Source organism: Mya arenaria, chromosome 10, assembly GCF_026914265.1.
Source record: "Mya arenaria isolate MELC-2E11 chromosome 10, ASM2691426v1".
In the NCBI taxonomy this organism is placed as follows: domain Eukaryota; kingdom Metazoa; phylum Mollusca; class Bivalvia; order Myida; family Myidae; genus Mya; species Mya arenaria.
In genome coordinates this window covers 10524903-10552419 of record NC_069131.1, presented here as the reverse complement: position 1 = coordinate 10552419, position 27517 = coordinate 10524903, and the positions used below count along the sequence as shown (strand labels likewise).

General features: G+C 34.2%; 3 protein-coding genes across 6 annotated transcripts in view; 2 read left to right on the top strand and 1 right to left on the bottom strand.

The window, feature by feature from the left end:
* Positions 1 to 27517, top strand: part of LOC128205404 (tRNA-splicing endonuclease subunit Sen2-like) — a 72216-nt gene that overhangs the window by 34004 nt on the left and 10695 nt on the right. For both annotated transcript variants that reach the window (XM_052907003.1, XM_052907004.1), the window contains exon 1: positions 26777 to 26964. The gene's annotated coding sequence lies outside the window, so the exon portion shown is untranslated. Of the gene's footprint in view, positions 26965 to 27517 lie in introns of those variants that run through there.
* LOC128205406 (E3 ubiquitin-protein ligase TRIM71-like) lies at positions 2978 to 15070 on the top strand. 2 transcript variants are annotated; one of them, XM_052907010.1, is made up of 2 exons: positions 2978 to 3137; positions 12983 to 15070. In XM_052907010.1, the coding sequence occupies exon 2, from the start codon at positions 12994 to 12996 to the stop codon at positions 14884 to 14886; it is 1893 nt and encodes a 630-aa protein (XP_052762970.1). In that variant the 5' UTR covers positions 2978 to 3137; positions 12983 to 12993; the 3' UTR covers positions 14887 to 15070. The 2 variants fall into 2 exon arrangements, with proteins under 2 accessions (XP_052762970.1, XP_052762969.1); XM_052907009.1 differs by having other exon boundaries at positions 2978 to 3148.
* LOC128205408 (clavesin-2-like) lies at positions 20461 to 26719 on the bottom strand. 2 transcript variants are annotated; one of them, XM_052907012.1, is made up of 6 exons: positions 26616 to 26719; positions 25639 to 25816; positions 24914 to 25344; positions 23778 to 23888; positions 23125 to 23309; positions 20461 to 22751 (listed from the first exon to the last, which is right to left on the bottom strand). In XM_052907012.1, exons 2-6 carry the CDS (start codon positions 25769 to 25771, stop codon positions 22622 to 22624), a joined length of 990 nt encoding a protein of 329 aa, XP_052762972.1. In that variant the 5' UTR covers positions 25772 to 25816; positions 26616 to 26719; the 3' UTR covers positions 20461 to 22621. The 2 variants fall into 2 exon arrangements, with proteins under 2 accessions (XP_052762972.1, XP_052762973.1); XM_052907013.1 differs by having other exon boundaries at positions 25639 to 25785; positions 26616 to 26705.

Sequence of the window (27517 nt, the reverse complement as noted above, 5' to 3'; positions counted from 1 at the left end):
TTTTTGTCAGCAGTCTTGTATCACACTAGTATCCATGGACTCATGTCTAAATAAAACACATGTTCTCACAAGTGTCGGTGTTTAAATAATGCTTAGAAAACGGCTTGATACATTTAATATACTGAAAGAAAAAAAGTTGATATTGTCTTTATTCAGGAGTTGAGAAATCAATACATTCCAAATGTCAAGGGAGGACACTGTGTCGTGGTTTGAAGAATATGGGTCGGTATGAAATGCATACAACAAAGAAATAGTGTAACGCATACAACATAGGCAAAGAAGGGTTTTCACATTTGCATACAACATACACAAAGAAGGATGTTGAGAAACGCATACAATAAAGAATAAGAACAAAAATATTGACAGTGAAATTTTATTGTTAAAATCAATAAATTAATATGTTTATGAAGTTTAGTCAAGTGAAAAATAGTTAATTCACTTTATTTTTGAATTTTGCTTTTAGAATTGAAACCTATTTGATTGTTTGTAAACTTTTTGTTTTGTTTGAATAGGGAAAAGAACCTTATTTCAAATCATTAAAATTGGTTTAATTGTTTAATATCTAGATTTATAAAGAAACAATTTATTATTTCTTTTATGAAAACTTTGAAATCGGGGAAAGCAAAGACACGGAAAAACAATAACAAAATATAAATTTTAAGATTACCTGAAGAAGCATGAGGATTATAAAACCAAACACAGAATTACTTATAATAACTTTCATTTCATCATAAGATGAAAAACTAAACAATTTTTTGGTAGTTGTAAAAATATCTGAATTGATGATTTGTATTGTAATAGGTGAAAATAGGATTTATAAGTTCTTACCATTATTGCAAAATGAGAAATATAGATAATTATTAATATATTTTGTAAAGGGATACACCTCGGATGTTAAATTTGTTTAATAGTTTAACTTTTAATGCAAAAAAACAACATTTGATCTTTCCGTATCCAATACATTCATCAGAACAAACAATCCCAAATATATAAAATGATCCTTTTGAAATTATAAATTGAAAGGAAAAATGAGTAAAAAGGGTAGGTATATATATTTCGTGTAGTAAATTTGGTTATTCTGTTTGTAGTTATTACATGTGCATATTATATTGATTGCAATATTTGTGATTGGAGTAAATTTATCATTTTTTTATAAACAATGGCTTTAGTGATAGGACATAGTCAGACAAAATATTTGTCAGAGTGCTTGGATAAATCGTGTTATAGTGTTTTCTTTCCAATAAAATGAGTTGAGAAATAAAAATCCTTTGATTTCATTTATTGACTTCCATATTATAAACTCCCCAAAATTCTGAGACAATACTCCAATTGTATCCATGATAGCAGGTGCTATGCAATCGTTTGTTTGTTCTTTATTCACACATCGTTAATTTAAGGGATGCCATAAAGATAGGTGTTAGGTGACAAATGAAAAATATATAATGAATCATGATTATGTCATTAATGAATCATAATTATGTCATTTGGACACCTTATGGCAGACAATACACATAAGTAATCTCCAATAACTGGTATTTTACTGGACAAGTGACCCTTAATTTTATTGGATAAGTGACCCCTACCAATCTGTATATAGTACACAGTTTCTGTGTATTGATCTTAATCTTTATTGAATTTGATGATTTTGTAAATCTAGACAACACATTAAGTTTAACGCCAAAGAAAACACAAAATCCCGGGAAAGCAAAAAACACTTTTTTTACTCTGTATTAACGCCAAAATTACTAATTAAACATCAAGGACTCCAAAGCAGGAAAAAAAAGATTTTTTTAAATTAAAGTTTGAGGCAAATTGAATTCATAAAATCCCTAAAATAGAACCATTACCAGAAAAAGAAAAATGTGAAAGCTTTGTATATCTTGAAAACATAAGAAATTATAATGAACCAGTTTCAGAAATGTTTCTTACTGGTCAACCTTAATTTGACTGTTAATGACAAAAACTTAACAAAAGTCTTTCTTTGAAACATATGGAAGCATATTTTGTATAGAACACATTTACTTAGTACGTAATACTATATAATGTCTCCCACTTTTCGATGAGGATGAAGAACGGTGGAAATATAATTTTAAAATGGACCCAACAATTTCGCCTGCATGTCAAATTCACCACACCCGTAAAGACCAACAAATATTGTGTTAACACACCTTCAGATAATTCAACAACCACTTAGGAATTTCTGTGTTTTTCATGCAATATTTAAGTAAAAAATTACTCATTAAAGTAAACAAATGAATGTACATTTATCATGTGTAAACTCTTTACATCCCACATGCTTCTCTGTTGTATTCATTATTTTTTATATAATATAGTTATGCAAATGTGTTGTTCATTTCGGATACAGTTTATAATTGTTACATATAATTTACAACAATTCTTAAAAATACATGTATGTCTTTTATCAAGTACCAGGTGCTTTACTAAACTTATGAGAAATTATTTATATAGATTTATTTTACAAGTTTCTGATGTATTGTAATCAGTGTGACATGATATGTTTCTGTTTCCTAAATGTACTTATATACTTGTAGTATACACAATGAATACAATCTTTATTTTATCGAATTGCAAAGTTTTCATAAACTTTTTGTTTCCTTCAAGCTATTAAACCAATTTTAATGATTTCATATAAGGATCTTTTCCCTATTCAAACAAAACAAAAAGTTTGAAAAACAAATCAATTATGTTTTAGTTTTAAAAGCAAAATTCAAATATAAAGTTAATAAACTATTTCTCACTTGACTAACCTCATAAACATAATAACTTATTGATTTAAACAATAATATTTCAATGTCAATATTTTTGTTCTTATTCTATATTGTATGCGTTTCTCAACATCCTTCTTTGTGTATGTTGTATGCAAATGTGAAAACCCTTCTTTGCCTATGTTGTATGCATTACTCTATTTCCTTGTTGTATGCATTTCATACTGCGCCGAAGAATATCTGCTAAAACTGTTGTCCGCTCTCATTCAATAAATCGCAAAATTCAGTAAAAATAATATGTAATTTGCTGGAATATTACCTTATTTAAGGTAAAAAGTGATCAATTTATTGTGTTATACCCTACCTGGATAAATAAAGATCATACTCCCAGATACAACTGATACCAACAGGGTAATATTGAGGTATTTTATTTTTTTTGCTTTTTTTGAAATTGAAATCTATTGACACGTAAGTTCTCGCTAGTCTTGAAATTTCACGGTGATGTCAGATGCAAAGCGGATTCTTTCCGCCCACATTCTTCATTTCGGTTCTATCCGGCACCGATACAGAATCTATCCATTATGTTTACATTAATAAATTGTATGTCGAAGTATAATTCGAAGAAACAAACAGCAAAGTGCTTTGATTATGTTTGTGATTTGATACCTAAAGAATAACTTCATTAACTATCAACAAACACACACAAAAATGAAAGCCCAATATCTTTTCATTCATCTAAACGAATGAAAATAAAACAGCTACCATGATTCTGAAAGCAAATACCATGCAAAAGAAACCTTAATATTTACTTACTATCAGCTATTTACATCCTGATAATTACGTTTATCTTTTCAAAGAAGTTATCAAAGTAGGTATTAATCAATTTCCTGCTTTTGTATATACTCTTTGGGATAAAAAGTTGAAATAAAGTCATCACTTGTTGGTACAGCGAATCTCCGGATTCTGTCTTTTATGAGCAGTTGTATAGAAGTTTGGTCACCGGATATATTTTGTAACTCGCACCAGATTCTATCAAAGATTTGATATTCGTTTTCTTTTTGCTTGTTTGTTTTCATCGGAAAAGAAGACCAAATCAACACATATAACATTAATATCATTAAGAACTAACTACGCAAATTGTGAAGATATGCATTATATAATATTATTATAAGGCCTAAAAAAAAAATACATTTGGTTCGGGTTACCCGACCCTACCTACGGAATAGGCGCCGACCCTACCGTTTTTATAGTCAGATTGAAAAAAAATATGAAAAACTAAAAAAAAAATTTTTTTTTTTTTTTTTTCGTTTTTTTTTTTTTAAATTGCTTTTCAATATGTAATTTAAACCTTAAATGCTTATACAGAAGATAGCTTTAACACCATTCTCCAATGATGAAAATTATATTCTTATATAAAACCTAATAAAAAAATAAATAAAAAAAAATAAACAGCCTACCTACCCTACCTATTTTTTTTAAGGATGTAACCCTAACCAAACATTTTTTTTTTTACGCCTAACCTATCCAATGTATGTTCGTCTTTGAAGTAGTGAAAGAAAATAACTAAATTGACATCATTAAACCAATTTTTGGAATACTTTATTTCTAAATATGAATCACATAATTTCTTTTAATTGCTAAACTGACCAAATGCATGATGCTGACACAATTTTAGGGTTGGTGCAAACTTGGGTCTGCACTGAACCGAAAACAAACATTTTTTTATCATGCCTTATGCAAAATAATGTTTTTTTACATGTTAAAACATTGGCGGTGATTATAACCTATGGTACGAGCAGACGCATTGATCATTATCGCTTAAGGCACTCTCAGACATTTAAATAACATACAAAACAACAAAATATACTTATTACTTATTACTTTCGGGATATGGGATTACATCGTCGTGTATGAATAAATATGAAGCGAAAACCTAATTCTCTTATTCTAAAATAAAAGTTATAGTCATGTGAAGTTATCTACTACATTCTAGCACACCGGATAGGCATTTCCTGTGAATTCAGCTGTGGTGGAAAATTCAATCCGGCACATGAGTCACGCGCTGTGATGTAATACTTTTTATTTCTTTTATTATACACTTTATATAACCATAATTATGAGGTTTCAATAGATGGTTTCCATAAACATTAACTTTACAAAAAAGAGCTTCAAAACAAAACAAAATAGCCCGTAAAAGACGTTATATTGAAGGAACTTTTTGACGTATGCAGTGAATAAAAATTACTGCGCGTCAATAGCTATTCATAGCTTCTGTTTTCTCTGTTAGGTCATACTGACTGAAAATAAAATTTGATTTGATTTTATTTGATTTGTCATGATGTCAGTAAACATATTGCACACGCTTTTTGGTGAAATGTACAAAAATACGCTTTTCTATGTATTTTTTTCACAAACAATGTAATTCAAGGTATGCTAGAAAAAATGTCTATCATGTGTGTCCATTCCGGATAGAAAAATCTGACCCTCGGGCAAGCTCGGCAAGTCTGGTTACCTGGCAACGCAGGTGCCCTCGGGGTCGGATTTTTCTATCCAGAACAGAAACACATGACATATATTATAACTCAAGTATGGCAAATCGTCAGCCATTTTTATTTTAATGAAAATGATGCCATGCTGCACGTGCTCGTCTTCCATGGGCACTTATGCCATAATCGCCCTGACGTGCCGCGGTAATCTCACGGTTTGAAACGATATTCATTATTGCGGAAACGAATTTCTATATTAAAATGTTAGTATACTCGTAATAGTAAAATGTATATTATTTGTATATACAATTTAAAGTGAACTATTATAACTAAATGCTCGAGATCTAAGCTGTTGCCTGCCACAACTATTATCATTTTCTAATCAAAAAAATATTTATTGTTTGGTTTCGATGGGCGATTGGAGCAACAAGGCCACAGATGCTAAATAACAAGTTTAAGTCCTGCAAAGAAAACAAATACTATTCGTTTAGTCATTAATTGGTTTAACTACGTGAATTATTAAGAAGCTCGCGCATGCGCATGTGCACTGGCAAATAAAAAGGCATTCACAAGGCATGGGCATTTTTAGCTCAACTATTCGAAGAATATGGAGAGCTATACTTCTCACCCAAGCGTCAGTGTTGGCTTGGTTAAGGTTTTGCATGCAAGCACACATAGGTTGATATCTCAGCAACTACTTGAGGTATTGCATTGAGACTTTATACAATGGTACTCAACCATTCAACCTACCTAATTAACCAAGTTAGAAAACTCTAGTTTGCATTTAATGCAAATAATAGGCCTTTATTATTCGACTTAGAAATTCTGGTTAAGGTTTTGCGTGCAAGCACACATAGGTTAATATCTCAGCAACTCCTTGAGGTATTGCATTGAGACTTGATACAATGGTACTCAACCATCCAACCTACTTAATTAACCAAGTAAGATAACTCGAGTTTGCATTTAATGCAAATAATTGCCCTTTATTATTCGACTTAGAAATTCTGGTTAAGGTTTTGCGTGCAAGCACACATAGGTTAATATCTCAGCAACTCCTTGAGGTATTGCATTGAGACTTGATACAATGGTACTCAACCATCCAACCTACTTAATTAACCAAGTAAGATAACTCGAGTTTGCATTTAATGCAAATAATTGCCCTTTATTATTCGACTTAGAAATTCTGGTTAAGGTTTTGCGTACAAGCACACATAGGCTAATATCTCAGCAACTATTTGAGGTATTGCATTGAGACTTTATACAATGGTACTCAACCATCCAACCTACTTAATAAACCAAGTTAGATAATTCTAGTTTGCATTTAATGCAAATAATAGGCCTTTATTATTCGACTTTGAAATTCTGGTTAAGGTTTTGTGTGTAAGCACACATAGGTTAATATCTCAGCATCTACTTAAGGGATTGCATTAAGACTTGATTCAATGGTACTCAACCATCCAACCTACTTAATTAACCAAGTTAGATAGCTCTAGTTTGCATTTAATTCGAATAATGGTCCCTTTTTAGCTCGACTATTCGAAGAATATGGAGAGCTATACTACTCGCCCAAGCGTCGGCGTCGGCGTCACACCTTGGTTAAGGTTTTGCATGCAAGCACACATAGGTTATTATCTCAGCAACTACTTGAGGTATTGCATTGAGACTTTATACAATGGTACTCAACCATCCAACCTACCTAATTAACCAAGTTAGATAACTCTAGCTTGCTTTAAATGCAAATAATAGGCCTTTATTATTCGACTTGGAAATTCTGGTTAAGGTTTTGCGTGTAAGCACACATAGGTTAATATATCAGCAATAACTTGAGGTATTGCATTGAGACTTTATACAATGGTACTCAACCATCCAACCTACTTATTTAAACAAGTAAGATAACTCTAGTTTGCATTTAATGTAAATAATTGCCCTTTATTATTCAACTAAGATATTCTGGTTAAGGTTTTGCGTGCAAGCACACATATGTTAATATCTCAAGAACTACTTGAGGTATTGCATTAAGACTTTATACAATGGTACTCAACCATCCCTTCTACTTAATTAACCAAGTTAGATAATTCTAGAATGCATTATATTCAAATGATGGCCCCTTTTTTAGATATAGAAATTCTGGTTAAGGTTTTGCTTGTAACGACTTTTAAGTCAATACCTCAGTGAATACATCATGTATTACATTGAAAATTTACACACATGCTCCCAGCCATTTAACCTTCTACTTTCATCAAGTAAGATAACTCTATCTTTCATATTATATAATTTTTTGCCCCTTTTTTATGTGACTAAATTCTGGTTAAGGTCTTGCATGTTAGCACACGTAGGATAATTTCTCCCACCTCAGATAAGTAGATCCAATAATTTAACCATGCTTGATATTCTTATCTTGCCCACGGGCAAAGAAAAAATACCCGTATGGAACTCCTTTTTAATGGTCACCACATTGTAATTACCTCCATTGTTGAAGACTGTCGTCAGTAGCATCAAGGAAATCTTGTCTTAAGGTAATATTTAGGACGCCAATTAATTATTTCTCGCTTCAAATGTCACCATAAAACAGTTTTCACGCACCATTCAAGAAATAATGCTTTATTCTTCCTTTTAAAAAGACCGATTTGACTATTAACATTAACTGGATCACTGTGCGCATATCCATGACAACCACGTGCTATCGCATATACATACGCAATTATTTTCACTAAGCACAAAAGAGTTCCAGCAAAAAATACATATTTACTTAATTTTGTTTAACTGAGGTGGTAGAAAAAGCATCTACCATAGCCGCTCGTTTAAGATAGGTTCATCCCGACCCTCGCGCAGGGTGTTTTGCGGAAACTCAGTAAACCTCGTTTCCGCAAAACACCCTACGCTCGGGTCGGAATGAACCTATCTTACATTCTCGGCCATGGAAGATACTTATAATCTCAGCAATTACTTGATGTATTGCATATAGACTTTATACAATGGTATTCAACCACCCAATGTAAATGAATAACCAAGTTAGATAACTGTATTTTGCAAATAATGGCCCTTTATTATTAGACTAAAAAGACTGGTTAAAATTTTCCATGTAACGCATTTATGTTAATATCTCAGCACATCATGTATTGCATTGAAATCTAATCTAACAGTGATCCATGCATGTTTCGCCAATTTTTTTCAATCCTTACATTGAAAAGCGGCGGGATAGTCGAGCGCGCTATCTCTGTGACAGCTCTTGTTTTATATTGCAATACTCCCTGGGCCGTTATCAGTAAACTTGAATACATCACCCATAAGTACAATTAAGTACTTTGCATATGAATATATAACTCATACCATATTTGAGAAAAATATGAGCAGTGAATTTATGTGTTTAAGGCCCAAAAACAATTACATGTAACATGTCAATAGCAGTAGAATCCGATGAACACAAAGGCTAGATTCAGTTGCCATGTTAAAACAAAAGTAAGTCCTTAAAACACAATTAAATAATGAATTTTGATCAACTTGAAGCATGATTCTTAGGATAAAACTGCTATGCGTTTATGTAATATGTTAAAATAAGTGATATATTAAGAAAACACTGTTTCTGCTCGTCGCCTACGTTTTTCATGTGAAATTTCTTCATTTGTTCGGTTAATTTGACACGATCGAAAAATGACATCCCTTAAATACCAATAAATTTATAGTCACTAATAATATGGTCATTCTTTAAAATAAAGATATTTTCCTATATCCGAAAAGATAACAGTAAACATGCGAATAATTGCTGAGATGTACTCTACTTTATTACGATTGGTACGGATAGAATCTGTATCGGTGCCGGATAGAACCAGTAACTGACAAATGTGGACGGAAAGAATTTGCTATGCATCATCACCGTGAAATTGAATTTATAATGGAGATACATGTAATTTCAAAATTGTGGCCGCGAGGATTCTCTGCTCAATGACCATTCGCTTTTTTTTGCTGGGATGGTGGACGTCACGAGTCTGCCATAGTAAAAACAATTGCAAAAGACTTGTTGACGGCCATTTAGGTGGATTATTCTAAGGTCACGCTAGTCAACAAGTCTTTTGCTGGTTTTGTGACTATGGCAGACCAGAGACAGGGACGATACAGGATATCCCTATTGGGAGTGAGACAAATCGGCCCTTGAGACATTTTGGCCCCTTAAAACTATTGACTCAAGACTTTTCGAACCCTTACTGATTTTAAACAGAGACATTTTAAATTTTAAGTATAATGAAATGTTCACATTTTATTTCAATAAAAGTTGGAATGAGATTTGTAATTCAACATAAAACATATATTAATGAAAATACTGATAAAATATTGGAACAAAAAATGTGATATATATATATATATATATATATATATATATATATATATTTAAATTATTTGTTGTTAAATCGAATATAAAAAACATTTAACAGAAATATATCAAAAATGAATTTACCACACAAAAAATGATGATGTTTATTTAAATTACATTAAATTTACTGTACCAACTGTCATAACAAAGCATCAATGCTGCTGTAGAAGGCACCCTCATTCTGTGGAATTGCTAACATGTCTCCTCATTTGGCTAGTCCAAATAATGTATGTTGACAGATTTTTTTATGATTTTTGATATGGCAGATCCTTCAAGTTCAAATTGTTTTGTACCAAAAGTAGTTATTCCGATCGGGATTCCTGGTTAAAGCATATTGCGTCTATAAAATACCATATAAACAATAAATATTACCAGATAATATTGTTATGCCCCCCACAGGCATGTCGGTATGTCGGTCCGTCGGTAGACCAAAGCTTGTCCGAGTGATAACTCAACAATTCCTGGATGTATGGTCACCAAACTTCACATGAAGGTTGGGCCTGACCAGTAGATGACCCCTATTGATTTTAGGGCTCATCGGGTCAAAGTCACAGTGACCGTTAATGGTAAAATAATTTTAAAGCTTGTCCGAGTGATAACTCACTATGCCTAGACCTATGGTCATCAAACTTGATATGGAAGTTGGGCCTGACCAGTAGATGTCCCCTATTGTTTTAAGGGCTCATCGGGTCAAAGGTATCGGTCACAGTGACCTTTAATGGTAAAATAATTTTAAAGCTTGTCCGAGTGATAACTCAACAATGCCTAGACCTATGGTCATCAAACTTAATATGGAAGTTGGGCCCGACCAGTAGATGACCCCTATTGTTTTTGGGGGTCATTGGGCCAAAGGTCAAGGTCTCAGTGACCTTGAATGGTAAAAGGTTGTCTGAGTGATAACTCCACAATGCCTGCACCCATGGCCCTCAAACTTGACTTGGAGGTTGGGCCTGACCAGTAGCTGACCCCTATTGTTTTGGGGGCTCATCGGATTAAAGGTCAAGCTCACAGTGACCTTGAATGGTAAAAAGTTGTCAGAGTGATAACTCAACAATGCCTGCACCCATGGCCCTCATAATTGAATTGGAGGTTGAGCCTGACCAGTAGATGACCCCTATTGTATTTGGGGGTCATCGGGCCAAAGGTCAAGGTCACAGTGACCTTGAATGGCAAAAAGCTTGTCTGGGTGATAACTCGACAATGCCTGCACCCATGGCCCTCAGACTTGACTTGGAGGTTGGGCTTGACCAGTAGCTGACCCCTATTGTTTTTTGGGCTCATCGGGTCAAAGGCCAAGGTCACATTGACCTTGAATGGTAAAAGGTTGTCCGAGTGTTAACTCGACAATGCCTGCACCCATGGCCCTCATAATTGAATCGGAGGTTGGGCCTGACCAGTAGATGACCCCTATTGTATTTGGGGGTCATCGGGCCAAAGGTCATGGTCACAGTGACCTTGAATGGTAAAAAGTTGTCCATGTGATAACTTGACAATGCCTGCATCCATGGCCCTCAAACTTGACTTGGGAGGTTTGGTTTGACCAGTAGCTGACCCATTTTTGTTTTTCGGGCTCATCGGGTCAAAGGTCAAGGTCACAGTGACCTTGAATGGTAAAAGGTTGTTCGAGTGATAACTTTACAATGCCTGCACCAATGGCCCTCATAATTGAATTGGAGGTTGGGCCTGACCAGTAGATGACCCCTTTTGTATTTGGGGGACATCGGGCCAAAGGTCAAGGTCACAGTGACCTTGAATGGTAAAAAGCTTGTCTGTGTGATAACTCTACAATGCCTGCACCCATGGCCCTCAAACTTGACTTGGAGGTTGGGCCTGACCAGAAGATGACCCCTATTGTTTTTGGGGGTAATTGGGCTAGAGGTCAAGGTCACATGTACCTTGAAAAGTAAAAGGTTGTCCGAGTGATAACTCCACAATGCCTGCACCCTATGGCCCTCAAACTTGACTTGGAGGTTCGGCCTGACCAGAAGATGACCCCTATTGTTTTTGGGGGTAATTGGGCTAAAGGTCAATGTCACATGTACCTTGAAAGGTAAAAGGTGGTCCGAGTGATAACTCGACAATGCCTGCACCCATGGCCCTCAAACTTGACTTGGAGGTTGGGCCTGACCAGTAAATGAACCCTATTGATTTTAGGGGTCATTGGGCCAAAGTTCAAGGTCACAGTGACCGTGAATGGTAAAAGGTTGTCCGTGTGATAACTCAACAATGCCTGCAACTATGGCCCTCAAACTTGACTTTCAGGTTGGGCCTGACCAATAGATGACCCCTTTTGTTTTGGGGTGTCATCGGGCCGAAGGTCAAGGTCACAATGACCTTGAATGGTAAAAGGTTTTCCGAGTAATAACTCGACAATGCCTGCACCCATGGCCATCAAACTTGACTCGGAGGTTGGGCCTGACCAGTAGATAGCCCCTATTGATTTTAGGGGTCATTGGGCCAAAGGTCAATGCCACAGTGACTTTAAACGATAAAAGGTTGTCCGAGTGATAACCCAACAATACCTGCACACATGGCCCTCAAACTTGACTTGGAGGTTGGGCCTGACCAGTAGATGACCCCTATTGATTTTAGGGGTCAAGGTCACAGTGACCTTGAAAGCAAACTTGACAATTCCTGGACCTATGGTCATCAAACTTGATATGAAGGTTGGGCCTGACCAGTAGATGACCCCTCTTGACTCTGGGGGTCATCGGACCAAAGTCAAGGTCACAGTAACCTTTAACACAAAAAAGTTAACAAATCTTCTCCCAGTGATATCTCAACAATGCCTGAACCTATGATCATCAAACTTGACATGGAAGTTGGGCCTGACCTGGAGATGACACTTATTGATTTTAGGAGTCATTGGGTCAAAGGTCAAGTTCACAGTGACCTTGAATGGGAAAATGTTTCAAGTGATAATTCGACATTGCCTGCACCCTTGGCCCTGAAACTTGATTATGTGATGTGTCTGACCTGTAGATGACCCCTTATGATTTTAGGGGTCATCAGGCCATAGGTCAAGGTCACAGTGACCTTGAACGAAAAACGCTTGTCTGTGTGGTAACTTGTCAATGCCTGCACCCATGGCCCTCAAACTTGACATTAAGATTTTTGGTGACCAGTTGATGACCCCTATGGATTTTGAGGTCAAAGGTCATGGTCAAAACACACTCTATCCTCAAACTTTGAATGGTCATAATCTTAAAACTGCCTCAACGGCATCCAATGTCAGTTACAAATCAGCTGTCATTTCGGTCCATGCAGATTTCATTCAATTGTCCATATAATCCTGACAACATGGCGCTCAGGGGGGGGGGGGGGGGGGGGGGGGCATAATGTTTGACAAACATCTCTTGTTTTATATTAGTTATGTACACTTGTTGTTTAAATATTTCTAGAAAAATAAACGATGGCAGAAGGAGGACAATGCAACAGTGCCCTTGCAAATGACAACACTTTTTGCCAGCCCTGTAAAGATGAAGGTGAGATCAAGGATGCACGTGGGTACTGTCAAAACTGCCAGGAGTACATGTGTCAACACTGCATCAAAAGCATCCACAGATCATCAAAAACCAAGGGACATACGATCCTTTCAGGCGAACAAATGCCTTCAACACCTCCTGAAAGAGATGACCAGGGCTCAACCGAAGAATATTCAGAAATGTGCAAGGTTCACACCAATGAAGTACTTAAGTTCTTCTGTCCTGACCATGAGGTATTTGAATGCGGAGTTTGTATTGTACTTAATCACAGAGCCTGTTCTGTTCAGTTTGTTCCGGATGCCGCTAAAGGATTCAGCAATACCTCTGAATATAAAGATCAAAGAAACATGCTCGGAGCGATACAAAACGATATCCAAACTTGTGAAGATAAGGTTGAAGAAAGATCAATCTCTGCTAATGAAGCCCAATCAATTGCTCTTGGTAATCTAAAGAAGTTTAGGAAAAAAATAAATGAGTACCTAGATGAAACCGAAAAGGATATTGAGTCATTTGCTGAACAGCTGAAGGCAAGAGTTGATGAAAAGATAGGAGAACTGAGGAACAAATATGTTGAAATAAAAGGTAGAGCTGATAAATCTGAACAAACCCTTGATATTGCATCAAGTGATGAAGTACGGTTGTTTATGACATCAAAGAGGTCCGGGGAAGACATTGAAGGTTTAAAGCTGACAGTTGACAAACTAAAGAAGACCTGTGAGCAGGACAATATGAGATATGAATTCAAACCTGATTCTGTATTTGAGAAAATATTGAATTTGAAGAGAAATCTGGGCAAAATGACTGTGACAAACGAAGCTGAAAATGATGATGAAAGAAATGACAATGAGGATGAGTTGTATTTAAATGAAGATGAAAATGATCAAAGCGAAGGTGATCATATTGCATCTGAAAACACAACCTTTGGCCAAGCTAGCATAGAAGATATATCGGTGATCGATGATAATGACGTATTGAAAGAACTTCGCACATGTAGTTTCAATTGCAGGGTCTTTAACTGTTCGGATGTAAAACACCCTTGTTTGCAGCACTCGAGCGTCTGTATATCCGGAATGGCTGTGCTATCCCCAGGAAGGCTCGTAGTTGCGGACAGTGAGTGTAACTCAGTGAAGTTAGTTGACACATCCAACAGCAAGGTTCTGGCTAGATACTCAACTGCCTCTTATCCATCTCAAGGTCAACAGCCATTTGATGTGACGGTAGTTTCAAATGAAAAGATTGCAGTTACTTATGATGGTAATTCTCTGAGAATTCTATCCACAGAAAATAACACGCTTGCTGAACTTTGCTGTGTTCCAATTCCAACTCCCGGATATATTTCCTACATCAATTATCAGTTCTATTTGTTATCTGGATCTTTGATCAGTGTCCGAGATGATAAAATCAAAGATGCACAGAATAGTAAATTTGAATTCAAAGGCAATCTCTGTGAAAGAAAGCCTGCATTTAACACGTCTGATGGCAATGTGTTATATGTCCCAGACAAAGCTGGCTGGGACACTTACACTTTAAGAAAAGTATCTCTAGATGGAACAATTTTGGCTACATATACCGACTGGCAGTTTCGAATGCCAGGAGTCGTAACATCTGTTGGAGACGGAACTATTCTTCTGTTTAACAGAGATAATCAAGAACTCTTGCTGATGTCAGAGAACTGTGAGAAAATAAGAAGTCTGCTGAAGTTCAAAAACGAGGATGGGATCAAGAACATAATGGCCATGGTTTTCTGTTCAGAAACCAAGACTCTCTTTATGGGTGGGGCAGACAAATCCAAAACTATAAAAGCAGTACATTTTACGTAAATTGTCAGCAGATATGATGTGAATATAGACTTGGATAGGATTTAAATATATGAATAATGGTAACCAAGATATGTGTTTGACATTTTATTGAAGCATGTCCAAATGTGTTTTTATTGTATGTTCGTAGCAAGTATTCAACATTCATTTGAAAACATTTTAAGAAATTATTATTACATATACTTGTGCTCAGTAACTTAAACTAATATATATATATATATATATTTATATATATATATATATATATATATATATATATATATATATATATATATATATATATATATATATATATATATATATATATAAACTAGAAAATGTATGTGGTTCATTGGGTCAAGGACACAGCTTCTAAAAATGATACCTGTAAACAGTTTCCATTAAATACCTTGAGTTAGAAAGGATTGATTAATTTGGTATGTTGCAAGGTCATTTATAATCAGACATACTTTAGGTTCATTTGGGATAAAGGTTAAGGTCACTGCTACTGGTTCTAAATAGAAAAAATACACTGTGGTTTTGTTAATTAGATCTAGATTCATGACTAATTCTTTGAGTACTGGTTTACAATGTCCTACTGTTGTGTAATGTTAGAACAGTGACACTTTACTCTATTTAGTCAGGTGGTTAAAGTGGTAAAATGATTTTCTGATTGCAAATGTTATATTTGAGTGTCTTAATTATAACTTAATACAGCATGTATATTGCATTTATGACATAGTATAATCATTGTTACTTTTTGTTGACAATTTAAAAATTATTGTTCTTTTAAATTTTGGATTAAATAAAGGGCATATAATGTATCTATCCTTAGAAGAGTACTTTTGTGGTATTTTTGCTGGCTTTGAACTCAGTTCTAATAAATATCTATAACATCTCAAATATTCTTTTTTATGTGAATGCTACTAAAATCCCTAATACATGTAAATCAGTTCATGGAATGCATAAGCAGGTTTTACTTCAGTAGCCTTTTAAAACACATTGACACAAGAGGCCCATGAGGGCCTATGCTCTACTGGCATGGCTCTTGTGGTCATTTTCAATCTAGAACATGTATGTATGGGTAATAGGCAACACACACATAGTTAACTTGGAACGTATTCACTATTGTGTTTGTGTTAGCTAAAAACAAGTTCAACATCTGAGGACAGGAGATGTTGTAAGCAGATAAGTTGCATGAACTATTTTAACATGTGCCAGTGACAGTAGTTCATATCCAAATCATATACATACTAGTTACAGCACACATTCAAAGAGAACCATATGTTTTAAAGGGATTCGCTGATGTTTTTGGACCAAAAATTATTTTTCGTGGTAATACATCTGAAAACACTTATTTTATCATTATTTTGTCCAATGGTACCGATATTGCAGAAAACAATACAATTAAAGTATAAAAAATATTTTAGTTTTAGTGGGATGCGAACCCATGCCGGTTAAGTCAAGGAAGAATTTGGAAACTGACGCCTAAAGCATTAGTCCACTAGGACATATACTACAGTCAATGGATAATTTGACCTTTGAAGAATACCATGATAACATCTTGGATCATGTCAATCAACCCATCATGTTACAACGAATTGCTGAAGCTTAAAATAAACTAGGTCAAAAGGTCATAATCAAGGTCATCAAAGCAAATCATTGATATTTATTATCAAAACTGACACATGGTCTAAATGTTATTGTTGTAGCTTCAAGAATAAGTAGGTCAGAAGGTCACATTCAAGGTCATCCAAAGCCAATAATGATAATTGTTTTGAAAACTGTACATATGGTCCAAATTTCATTGCTGTAGCTTAAAAAAAATAAGTCAGAAAGTCACAAACATGGTCATCAAAGTACAGAATTATTGTTTGTTTTCAAAACTGTACACAAGGTCCAAATTTCTTTGCTGAAGTGTCAAAAGTAAGAAAGAAGGTTAGGTCAAAAGGTGACAGCCAAGGTCTTCGGAGAACAACATAAATATGTTTTCAAAACTGTACACATGGTCTAAATTTCATTGCTGTAGCTTTAAAAATAAGTAGGTCAAAAGGGGTGGGGCCAGCTCTGGTCCAAGTGGCATTATTTCAACTGTCTTGGTAAAGGGCCATCATAAGATGCCCAGTAGCAAAAATCAAAGGTTTGAGCGTTGTGGTAGGAAATTAGAAGATTTTGAAAGTGTTTCTTAAATAAGTCTCTAGGAAACTTGCGATCCACAGGGCAGGGTCAGTTTTGACCCCAGGGGCATGATTTGAACAGTTTGGGTAGAGGACAACTAAATTATTCCGTATTCAAAATATCAAGGGTCTGGGCCTAGCGGTTTTAGACAAAAAGATTTTCACACACTTCCCTATATAAGTATACCAAACCTGTGACCACCAGGTCATGGCCAGTAATGACCCCAGGGGCATAATTTGAACAAACATTCAGAAGCGATTGTGTTAAGATGGATGCAGGAATGACAGGCAAGGGAGAGAAAAACATTAAATCAAAAGCACAACCAAAAAAACAAGTCTTTCTTTAATCCTAGACTGGCTATACACTTGGCTAAAAATAGCATTTTTTATAAATAGGAGTGTACACAATTCATTATCTCAACAATTTTTTTAACTTGGTTTGCAAATTATCCAATTGATTTTTGGATGTGTAGGTCAAGGTCATGGTGACCTTTACTAGATTTTTAAAACAACAACAACAACATTGCTTTGTAAGTTACTTTTTAATGACTTGGTAAAGGAAAATCTAGGTGATAAGATTTCAAACTTGGTTTGCAAATTCTTCATGGTTAGTAGATGTCTCGTATTGATTTTTGATCAAGAGGTCAAGGTCATCGTGAAAACTTATTGGCAGTTTTTTCAGATCAGTATCTTTTGAATGATGGTGGGGAGACTTCCAACTTGGTATGCACATTGATCATGGTCAGTATTTGACCCCGAATGATTTGCAGTTAATAGGTCAAAGATCAAGGTCATGTTGACCTTTACTAAAAAAGAGGAATTGCGTTCCAGATATGCAAAAAATCAATTGGCGGATTTTAAGTTTTTATCAATAAACAAAAATGTTTATACAATTTATTGCACTGTGTTTAAAATAAAACAAAAACAGAATCAACAAGAGTACAGTGGCAGGTACATTACAACAAATAGCACACATTATGTATATCTGTAAAATATATAAAACAACAACAATAAAATAAGATATAACAGTAAAAAAAATAGGAATAACCATACTAAATATCATAAGTAAGCCATTTAAAGAATACATATCTAAATTTTACCTTTATTTCTAAATTAGATAAAGTCATAAACTTAATACAGACATATAAATGTAAAAATAGTGTAAAACAATTAGGAATAATTGTCCATATTTAAATCACAATTTCTGGCCTAAGTTAAGGTCTTTAAAAAACATGAACCAAAATTACTTATAATTTCTTCATCAAGTAATTTGGTGTCTTTTTGACATACAAGTTTTTGTAACTAAAAAGCTTTAAAGGAGTCAAAGTAATGCAATTGGTAGGTGTTTTCTAGAACTTAAATTGTCATAAATAAATATTACATTCGATTTTTTCGCCATTTCCAATCAATACTACCTTATATCAAAACCAAACTTGAACTTGTCATACGATAAGAGATGCTTATGTTAACAAAGATGACGAAAAGTTTATTTTTACAACAGTAAATAAGCACACTCTAATTGAAATATTCCAGAAACACACGTAAGTGTTGAAAATTACAAATAAATGTCACATGTATAATGCATTTATTGTCATATAAAGAAATTTCCCTTTATCTTATGTAAAAGTGTGCCAGTGGTTTCTGAAGAAGGATTTTTAAGAGTGCTGAATGCATATTATTTGTGACAGCTGAGAGGCAATTCGCAGCAATTATTTAAAGCTGCACTCTCACAGATATACCATTTTTACAACTATTTTATTTTTTTCTCTTGGAAAGGGCAAATCTGCGTAAATATCTGCAAACCTATGATTATGATTGCTGACAAAAAATGTGATCATAGATTTTCATATTTCCGTTTGAAAATTAATGTTTTATGGCTTAAACTGTTACTAACAGTTTAAGAAAAATGCATATAACATCATTCTTTGAACTTGAATATAACAATGTGCGATCTAATCTTTTGTCAGCAGTCTTATATAACGGCTTAATAAAAAAGTTGTCTCTAAGAGTGCAAATTTAAGCCAGATTAAAAGACAAAATAAATGTGTTTTCTGTTACAATCTTAAGATTATAAAGAAGATTTTAATGAAAACGGAATACCATTGATATCTGTGTTTTGTTATATAATACATAAAACACAAATTGGGACAGAAAGACAAAGGATAATTATAAAAAATGGAAAATTTACATGTAATATGTATTTTACTCATATTGATAACATCTTGAAATGCCATATTTTGTTTTGCTTTTAGTTAAACTATAACTAGAAAACCAGTGTTCAACGTTTAATATTTATAACTCTATAATTTTCGGTTTAGATTTTAAAAACAAAATTCAACAAAAAAAACATTTTTGTAAAAAATTAAGATGATTTGATTGGTAATGGTCAAGTTAGAGAAAAGACAACTGGTCGATTTGAGCCTTAAGTACAATAATAAGTGACCAGGCTTTATCAAACTTGTCAAAGATGTTATACCAATGAAGTTTTTGTAAGATTTACAGTAATGAAAAATAGTATAGAAAGAAATGTTTGTAAGGTACTCAGCCTTGTTTTTTAAATGTGATTTTGAAATGAAAATTTGAATGGAAGTATACTTTATACAAATTTTAGTATATGTACATGAAAATGTACAAGTTTAATAAAAAAACAAACATTTTGAATTGAAATTTAAGCGACAAAAAAGTAAAAAAAAAAAAAGTGGAAAGTTATAAGTCTATATAAATATAATGAGGGTTTTAGCAAATAAAAACATTCAAACATTGATTCGAAACATGTTTCTATTTGTGAACAATCTATTCTGCTGACCGCAGCGATTTTTTGCTTTTCGAGCTAAACTAAATGGAAAGTATTAAACACTTAATAGACAACATCAAGCAGCTTAAAGAAGTAAACAAATATGTATACATGGTGTATGAGCTGCATAGTGCCATTTTAGGTCTTCGAACAAAATTGTTACAAATAAAATATTGATTATTATACTGGTAATATTTAAATAATAATGCATTTTCTGGTAGGTTTTAATTTCTTTGAAACTTCTAGTTTGAAATGGATTGTGATTGGCATCTCATTTTCTTGACGATCAATGATAATTACTTGACTCATGTTTCCATAGCCACCATCACATTTTGACAGCATTCATAGTGTCTGTTACGATTGTTTTAAAAGTACGAATATGAATCATAATTTTGTTGTTGTTATTGTTCCATAAAGATTATGTGTCGGAAAAACAACTTAAATTTTAAACTAGCTGGAATGTCGATACATTAATGCGACATGTCATTTACACAGGGATGTGATTTGTCCGCGGATTCGCGGAATTCCGCGGATCTAATGGCCCCAGGGATCCACCCCCCCCCCCCCAAAAAAAAAAAAAAAAAAAAAAAAAACATTTTTTTTTTTTAGCTGATTAAAAAAGATACTAGTGTGCTTTTGGTTGTTGGAGTTGGTATCCCAGTTTGCTTCAAATTTAAAGTCAGAAGAACCCTCAAAAGAGCTTCTAAAAACCAGTTTTTCTTCTACGGCAGTGTGCTTTTGACCCCAAAAGTGCCCCAAGAACCCATGGCCGAAATGGTTACAGCCCTCCAGCTGCCAGGTCAATCACATCCCTGTTTACAAGATGGAGTTTCGTTATAATGTCGTGACTGTTTGATTCAAATTTAGTATTCAAGATGCAATGGTTATAGTCAGTAACATCTATCTTCTGCAATTTTAGAAATATCGTGAAAATTTCAGTATAACTGCCTCATTTAATTAACATACCCCCCAAAAAAACAATAAAAGCAATTGTTCGAGGGCCCATAATCGTGCGATGGGGCTCGTATAAATAATATAGATATGGCAAAATATGTATAAAGGAAGACTATTTGCACAATTGATTTTAACATAATCATCTTATAAAGCAAAGATGCACACATTAACAAGCACAAATTAACTTCACTGGACTGCTTATTCAAGAAAGCAAAAATCAGTATACTGTAGAAATGCCTTGAACTGTTTTAAAACACTTTGGGTTTTTGCCAAATATTTTGAAATGTTCATGTACATAAAAACTTTATTTTCTAGTCACTAGTTATCAGATTCAGTTTAGTATTAAATAATCACAACAGCAACTTTAACTGCCAATATATATTAAGATAAATTGACATATGTATAAAAAAAGGCTTCAGACACTTTAATATTTCAAGCAGACTAGGCCATACATGTATAAGTATATGTATATCAATATTTTCATATATATTATAAACACAGTGTCATTAAGAACACTGATAGAGGATGTAAAATCTAGCAAGTTTTTCTCAATCGATCAAGGGGACATAACTTGACAATTATTACGGTAAAGTGTGATTTCTGCAATGTTTTATAAAAATGAATTTTAAGCTATGGCCAACATGATTTTCTTTTCATAACAACGACCCATAACAACAATGGCACATCAAATGCTATGGCAATGCCTTGACTGTTTTCTTTGCTTGCGTTTATTCATTTGTTATATGATACTCAAATATTTGCTTAACAAATGTTATTCTTATAATTTGTATAACAGCTTTTAAAGAAGCTGCAAGCAATCTTTCAGAATATGTTCATGTTTAATGGACCGGAGAAATTGATACAAATACAGTATCTTTAAGTACAAGAAAAACATTACAAGAATCATCAATTCAAACTACAGCTGTCACAGAATGTGATTAATACCCCACATACGCACACCCAGGTGTTGGAATACCAAATACTTTTAATATCCAGCTTAGTATAGGAAATATATTGACTTGACAAAAACTTTTATCATTAGGGCTTATAAAGTAAAACAAACTTAGTTCAGAAGGTTGATGTGACCTTGACCTTGAAGGAAGGGACACAGTCTTGTGCAAGAGTCATCCTTATACTATTGTGGTCACTTCAGCAAAATAATTTTTTTAACTGACTTTGAATGAAAAACATATGGACCCGGCAGACTGACTGATACATACTAAGCTCAGAAGGTTGCTGTGACCTTTAATTCCTTAACCTTAAAGTTGGTACATGGGTCTTGTGCGCAACACATCCTCATGCCATGATGATAAATTTTGCCATGTAATTTCAAAATCCAACCATAAATGAGAAAGATACTGACTGGACACAAACTATTGTCAGTAAGGCTTATCAGTGGTATATAGCAAAAAATGCCAAGTTCAAAAGGTTGATGTGACCTTCACCTAGAAAATAGGGTCAAAACACTTGTGTGAGACACATTCTCATGCTAAAGTAGTCACTTCTGCAAAATAATTCTAAAATCTGACCCTGAATGAGAAAGATATTGATCAGACAACCATGGGACGAACCAACGGACATATATTTAGTTCAATAGATTGCTCTGACCTTGACCTTGTAGGTAGGGACACAGATATTGTAAGAGACAAATACTTAAACTTTTGGTAATTTTAAAATTAATAAAAAAGAATGATATTGACCGGACAAATATGGGACAGATGTGACAACATGCGTGATTCCTATATACCCTCACTTCACTTATTGGAGGGGGGATATAATAAGTACAATTTGATCCAGGTGCCCCCATACATTTCTACCAACAACCAATGTATGTTTAGTCAATGAGAAAGAACTCTTCGTCCAGATATGTTCCACGGTCAGGCTTGTTATCTCCTCCAGCCAGTGTGTCTTCAACAGGCTTCTCTGGTGAGTAGAAATCCGCCGGGAATGACTTTGACCTTGACCTGATATATAAATATGTACAACAAAATTAAAGGGAAAAAGCAGAGATTAAAGGAGCATTACATAACTTAAGTTACAGACCTGTATCATACCTACCTACAGTCCCTGCTAAGTTCATATCAATTAATTTCAACTCGATTGTAAAGACAGCTTCAGCCGATATGAATCAATGCAACACTTGTCATATTATCTCTCTACACATTGATATCAAGATTGATTAGCCACTTATTCCACTTACTCCTAGATATTATACCATACATATTGTAAAGATTAAAAAAGAAACAGCCAACAGTGTCAATAACAATCTGGTCAAATTCTGATAACAGGGCCATAACTCCAGAGTGACTGGTGTGATATATTTACCACTATACTTACACAATTTGACTCTGGCTAGGCCAGTAGATGTGTTTATCGCTGAAGCTGAAGTTCTCGTCGCCTGTCAGTTTGCGGGCCCAGCACTGATTGTTATATGGGGGCTCTGAGCCACCAAGCTCTGCAGGTAACACCTCCTTGTGGATCTCTGTGTGCAGCGTGCCCAGGTTGATACCATGGAAACGGATCTATAAATATATATAAAAAACCTTTTCTGACTGTCAGACAATGGCATTTATCTTTTAATTTCATAATTTCATATTTTATCATTTGATCAGGCCCTCACAAAGTGTACAAAAATTAAGATGATGCTACCTGTGTATCTAACAGTGAAAACTATATAATTTAATCAGAGTCTCACTAAGTGTGTCACAATAACGATCATCAATCATGGAACTTGTGCATCTAACAGTGAAAATTATGTAATTCTTTCAGGGCCCCACAAAGTGTGTCACAATTACATGTATGTCATAATAATCATGGAACTTGTGCATCTAACAGTGAAAACTATGTAATTCTTTCAGGGTCTTAAGAAGTGTGCCGCAACTATGATAACAAAACTTGTGTATCTAACAGTGAAAACCATGTATACACTTCTTCATAAGCCATAGAAGGAGCATTTATCCCAGGGTTCTTTATGGCAGTAAGAATCATACCTTGTTTTTGTTCTTCTCCTTCAGGAAGGGCCTCACCATTTTAAAGACTGCCTCAATATACCATGGCTGGTTCACAAAATGAACCGCTGAGAAACGCGCAGGAAAACAGTCCTGAAATCAAAGTTGAATTGTGCTTTGTTGGAGTCAATTACATGTCATAATAAAGAACAAGGCAGAAAGAATAGAATTATAGAAATATTATTCATGATAAAGGTATACATTTAGGAGTATACATATAAGATCACAAAGAGAGAATAGCAATACGAACATGAAGCAAGCAAAACAGTCAATGTTGAACAAAATAATATTAAGCAACATCAAAATAACAGCACGTATATAAACATATAAAATTTAATGACAAGCCAAATATATACAGTAAACACTAAACATAATTTAAACAAGATACACAAACACAAGCAAGATCAACCATCATTTTCTAATATTAATTATAACGCAGATATATAAGTTTCAAACTGATATAAAAGTATTAAAAGTTGAACTAAAATGTCAAAGGGAGGCAATCATGGAAAATTATTTTGGCTAAGAAGAAAAGAAAAACTCTATGTAGCAAAATAGTTCCAAAACAAGATTCAAAACAAGGGCAAAATGGCTAAGAAAAAAAGAAAAACCCGGCGCCCCTCCCCCCTTAAAATTGTCCAAGTGTACAACTTATGATTCAATTTAGGAGAAGAAAAGTAATAGAATACGCCCAAAATGCACCTTTTCAGACAACAAATTATTAAAAAATTTCATAGGTGAGGACCCAAACCCCCTGCCAACACTTAAAACCAAATAAATTTCGTTTCTGAGGGTGGGGCGCAAGTAAAAGGGTATGCCCCTAAGTAACGCCCCCTTTTACGGCGAATCCTGGATCTGCCCCTGTAAACCACTCAGAAACTGAGCACTGATATCCTATATATTAAATTTCAAAACTTTTCTTTTAAATCCTTGAATGATCTTCATTCTAAAGATTTTATTGCAGATTCCATTGCTATATTTTCAGTAAAGCCGGCCAGACCAATGCATGTATTGGCTGTAAAATGAATCTGGATTTTGCTATATGTTTATATATTTGTTCTTGTTTAAGGAATCTTAATTCTGATCACTATTTTATATGTGACTATATGCATAGTTACCTGCAAACCTTCAATCATTTGTCTGAGTATTTTAGGGTTCAACCATGTTGATTGTCGGAAGGTGAATTGACTCCAGTCTACAATAATCACAAATCCATTTATCTGACACTCTTCATTGTCAATCAGTTTCTCCAGGGTCAGCAGAATTGCCCTATATATTGCTGCAAGACCATAACGAGTGTTGTCCCAGTTAGCGGAATACAGCACTATAATCCTTCTCCCAAAGTGGTCTGGCTTTTCTAACACGGCTGGGATTCCATCAAATAGTGCTTCTTTAACACTATGTTCAGCTGTGTTGAAGTCTTTGAAGATATTGGGGTGGTTTTGCCTGTATTCAAAATATCTGCCGAACAGTTTGAAGGCCTCAAATGTGTCAAACTTTCTGGCTCTTAGAAATCGAAGAATGAAAGCATCATCAGTTCGTAAAAAAGCTGAAAAGAGCACAATGTATACTGATTAGAAATTAGCCTATTGTATAAATCACAGAAACTATAAATCTTCCCTGGTTAATAATATGATAAAAGATTAAGGATCTACAATTTTTTTTTTTTAAATGGATTGTAGAAATCACAATTGATGGATGAGATATTTTTATATTATGAAATAAAGTTTTTATCATTTGCTCATTTAATTTACCGGGTATTATCTAAGCCATTAGTAATTTGTTTGTTGATGAACCAATATTAATTTAATTCAACCAATTGTTTTTTATCTACAAATCTCACTTATATCTGGTCTAGTCTCCATTTGGTCTCTGACAGCCTCTACCGCATCAGCCACCAGTTCTTGCCTCTCGTTGAGTTCGGTGGTTGCCTTGGAGACCAGTTCCGGGGTGAGGCCCCACCCGTATTCTGCCATGACCCCTAGCTACCCTAGATGTCACATTATTCATAAATGGCCGGTCTGTGTAAAAATGAAACATACAATATTTAATATAAATGATTCACTTGTAGATATGATATGGTCATACCATTGACTGAATAGGTCAGTTAAGTTGAGTTGAGTTAATTCTTTGAGAAATAAGCGAGTCAGCGACTGAGTCAGGCAAATGTTTTATGCTCAGAATTTAATATGCAGCCTTAGGTAGCTGAGGTAGTCCATATTTATAAATGGCCAGTCTTTTGACAATTTTTGTACCTGCCAGACTTGTGGGATACATCACAAATTTCAAAATGATAAAATATGCATCCATTAAAAAAAAAACGTTTGTATATAAAACACTGAATTTAGAGTGCCTGAAAAAACAAAACGGAAGGGTGAATATATATGTTCAATAACACTCAGAATATGAGTTAACATTAAACAGAGATAAAGATAGATATAGTAACATACATTTATAACATGTTTTTCAGTGTTTTTTTAGATTTATCGATGAAATAAATTATATGAAATGTCACTGTTTCAAACAATAAAAATCTTTAATTTAATTATTTTCACTGTTAGGAGATTTTAGCCTGTTCTGCTATCCAGAACAAACATATCAACATGCACAGGGCTGGGACACAATATCAAATGACAATATGTGTGCATACAGTCTATTTAAGTATCCTCTATTTATTACACATATAACATGTAAGTATTTTTTATTCCATAAACATCTAAGTAATTAAGATGTATCCTGGTCTGTGCAACAAATTTAACATTTAAAACGAGGATAAACCATAAATGCTTAATTTGTATAAAATATTAGTCAAAACTATACCATTTTCTCAAACAAATGTGCTGTACTTATGTGATTCATATTCATGTTTCTCGGCAAATATCAATTAACTTATGCAATCTTCAATGGTTCCCTGCTGTATCCTTTTACTGCTCGGCCGGGCAAAAGTAAAATGATGAGGATGCTGGTATTTGCGTTTATTACAAAAATAAAATGAATCAACACCACAACAAAATGTCTGCGCCCATGGACATTTTTTAATTATATTATTCTTTGTTTGTTTCGTTTATTGACATGATATGTAATCACTTATAACTCCATTCCAGAAGTCCTATTTCAATTGTGATCAAGTTATTACAGTGAATGGAAGGAGAAGATACATTCTTATACGGTTTGTAATATGTTTTCGCGATACACTTCTCTCAGTTTGACGTTACGTCAGACATTTCTGTTCATTGAGTCTCGTTCAGTTGAAATATTTAGTCACCATTTTCAATGGCACGACAAGTGAACAATACATATTGACTATCATTTGGTGTTGTTTATTCTTTTTCCTTTATTAACCGTTAAGAGAGTTAGCACACTCATGTAACATAGAAGAGTAGTCTAAAATAATAGACGTGTTATACGGGATTCTTCCAATCCCTAACGTCTAAACGGGAATGTGCAAAAAACGGGGGTGTTTTAAAAATATTGAAATTGTTTTAAGTGAAGTATTTTATGGTTGAAATTGTTCATAAAGAGTTGTTTACCTTTCCAATAAAACGAAAGTTGACTGACACAGACAACAATTATGCGAAGGGGAACAACTCGATACAATCATAATAACTCGGCCTCCTCCGACAAAGCTTCGAGATAGACCTTGTTATACAATCGTAACAACTCAGCCATGGCCGAAATGTTCCGAGCGATTTTAAACTGTGCCCTAAAGCCTTGCAGGTGCC

Bases quoted from the DNA above. Each gene is read 5' to 3' on its own strand.
- LOC128205406 (XM_052907010.1), top strand. From the start codon at position 12,994: ATGGCAGAAGGAGGACAATGCAACAGTGCCCTTGCAAATGACAACACT.
- LOC128205408 (XM_052907012.1), bottom strand. From the start codon at position 25,771: ATGGCAGAATACGGGTGGGGCCTCACCCCGGAACTGGTCTCCAAGGCA. The intron at 23,889-24,913 runs GTAACTATGCAT...CTTTGATTTCAG, and splicing joins AAATGATTGAAGGTTTGCAG to GACTGTTTTCCTGCGCGTTT. The intron at 22,752-23,124 runs GTAAGTATAGTG...TTTATATATCAG, and splicing joins CCTAGCCAGAGTCAAATTGT to GTCAAGGTCAAAGTCATTCC.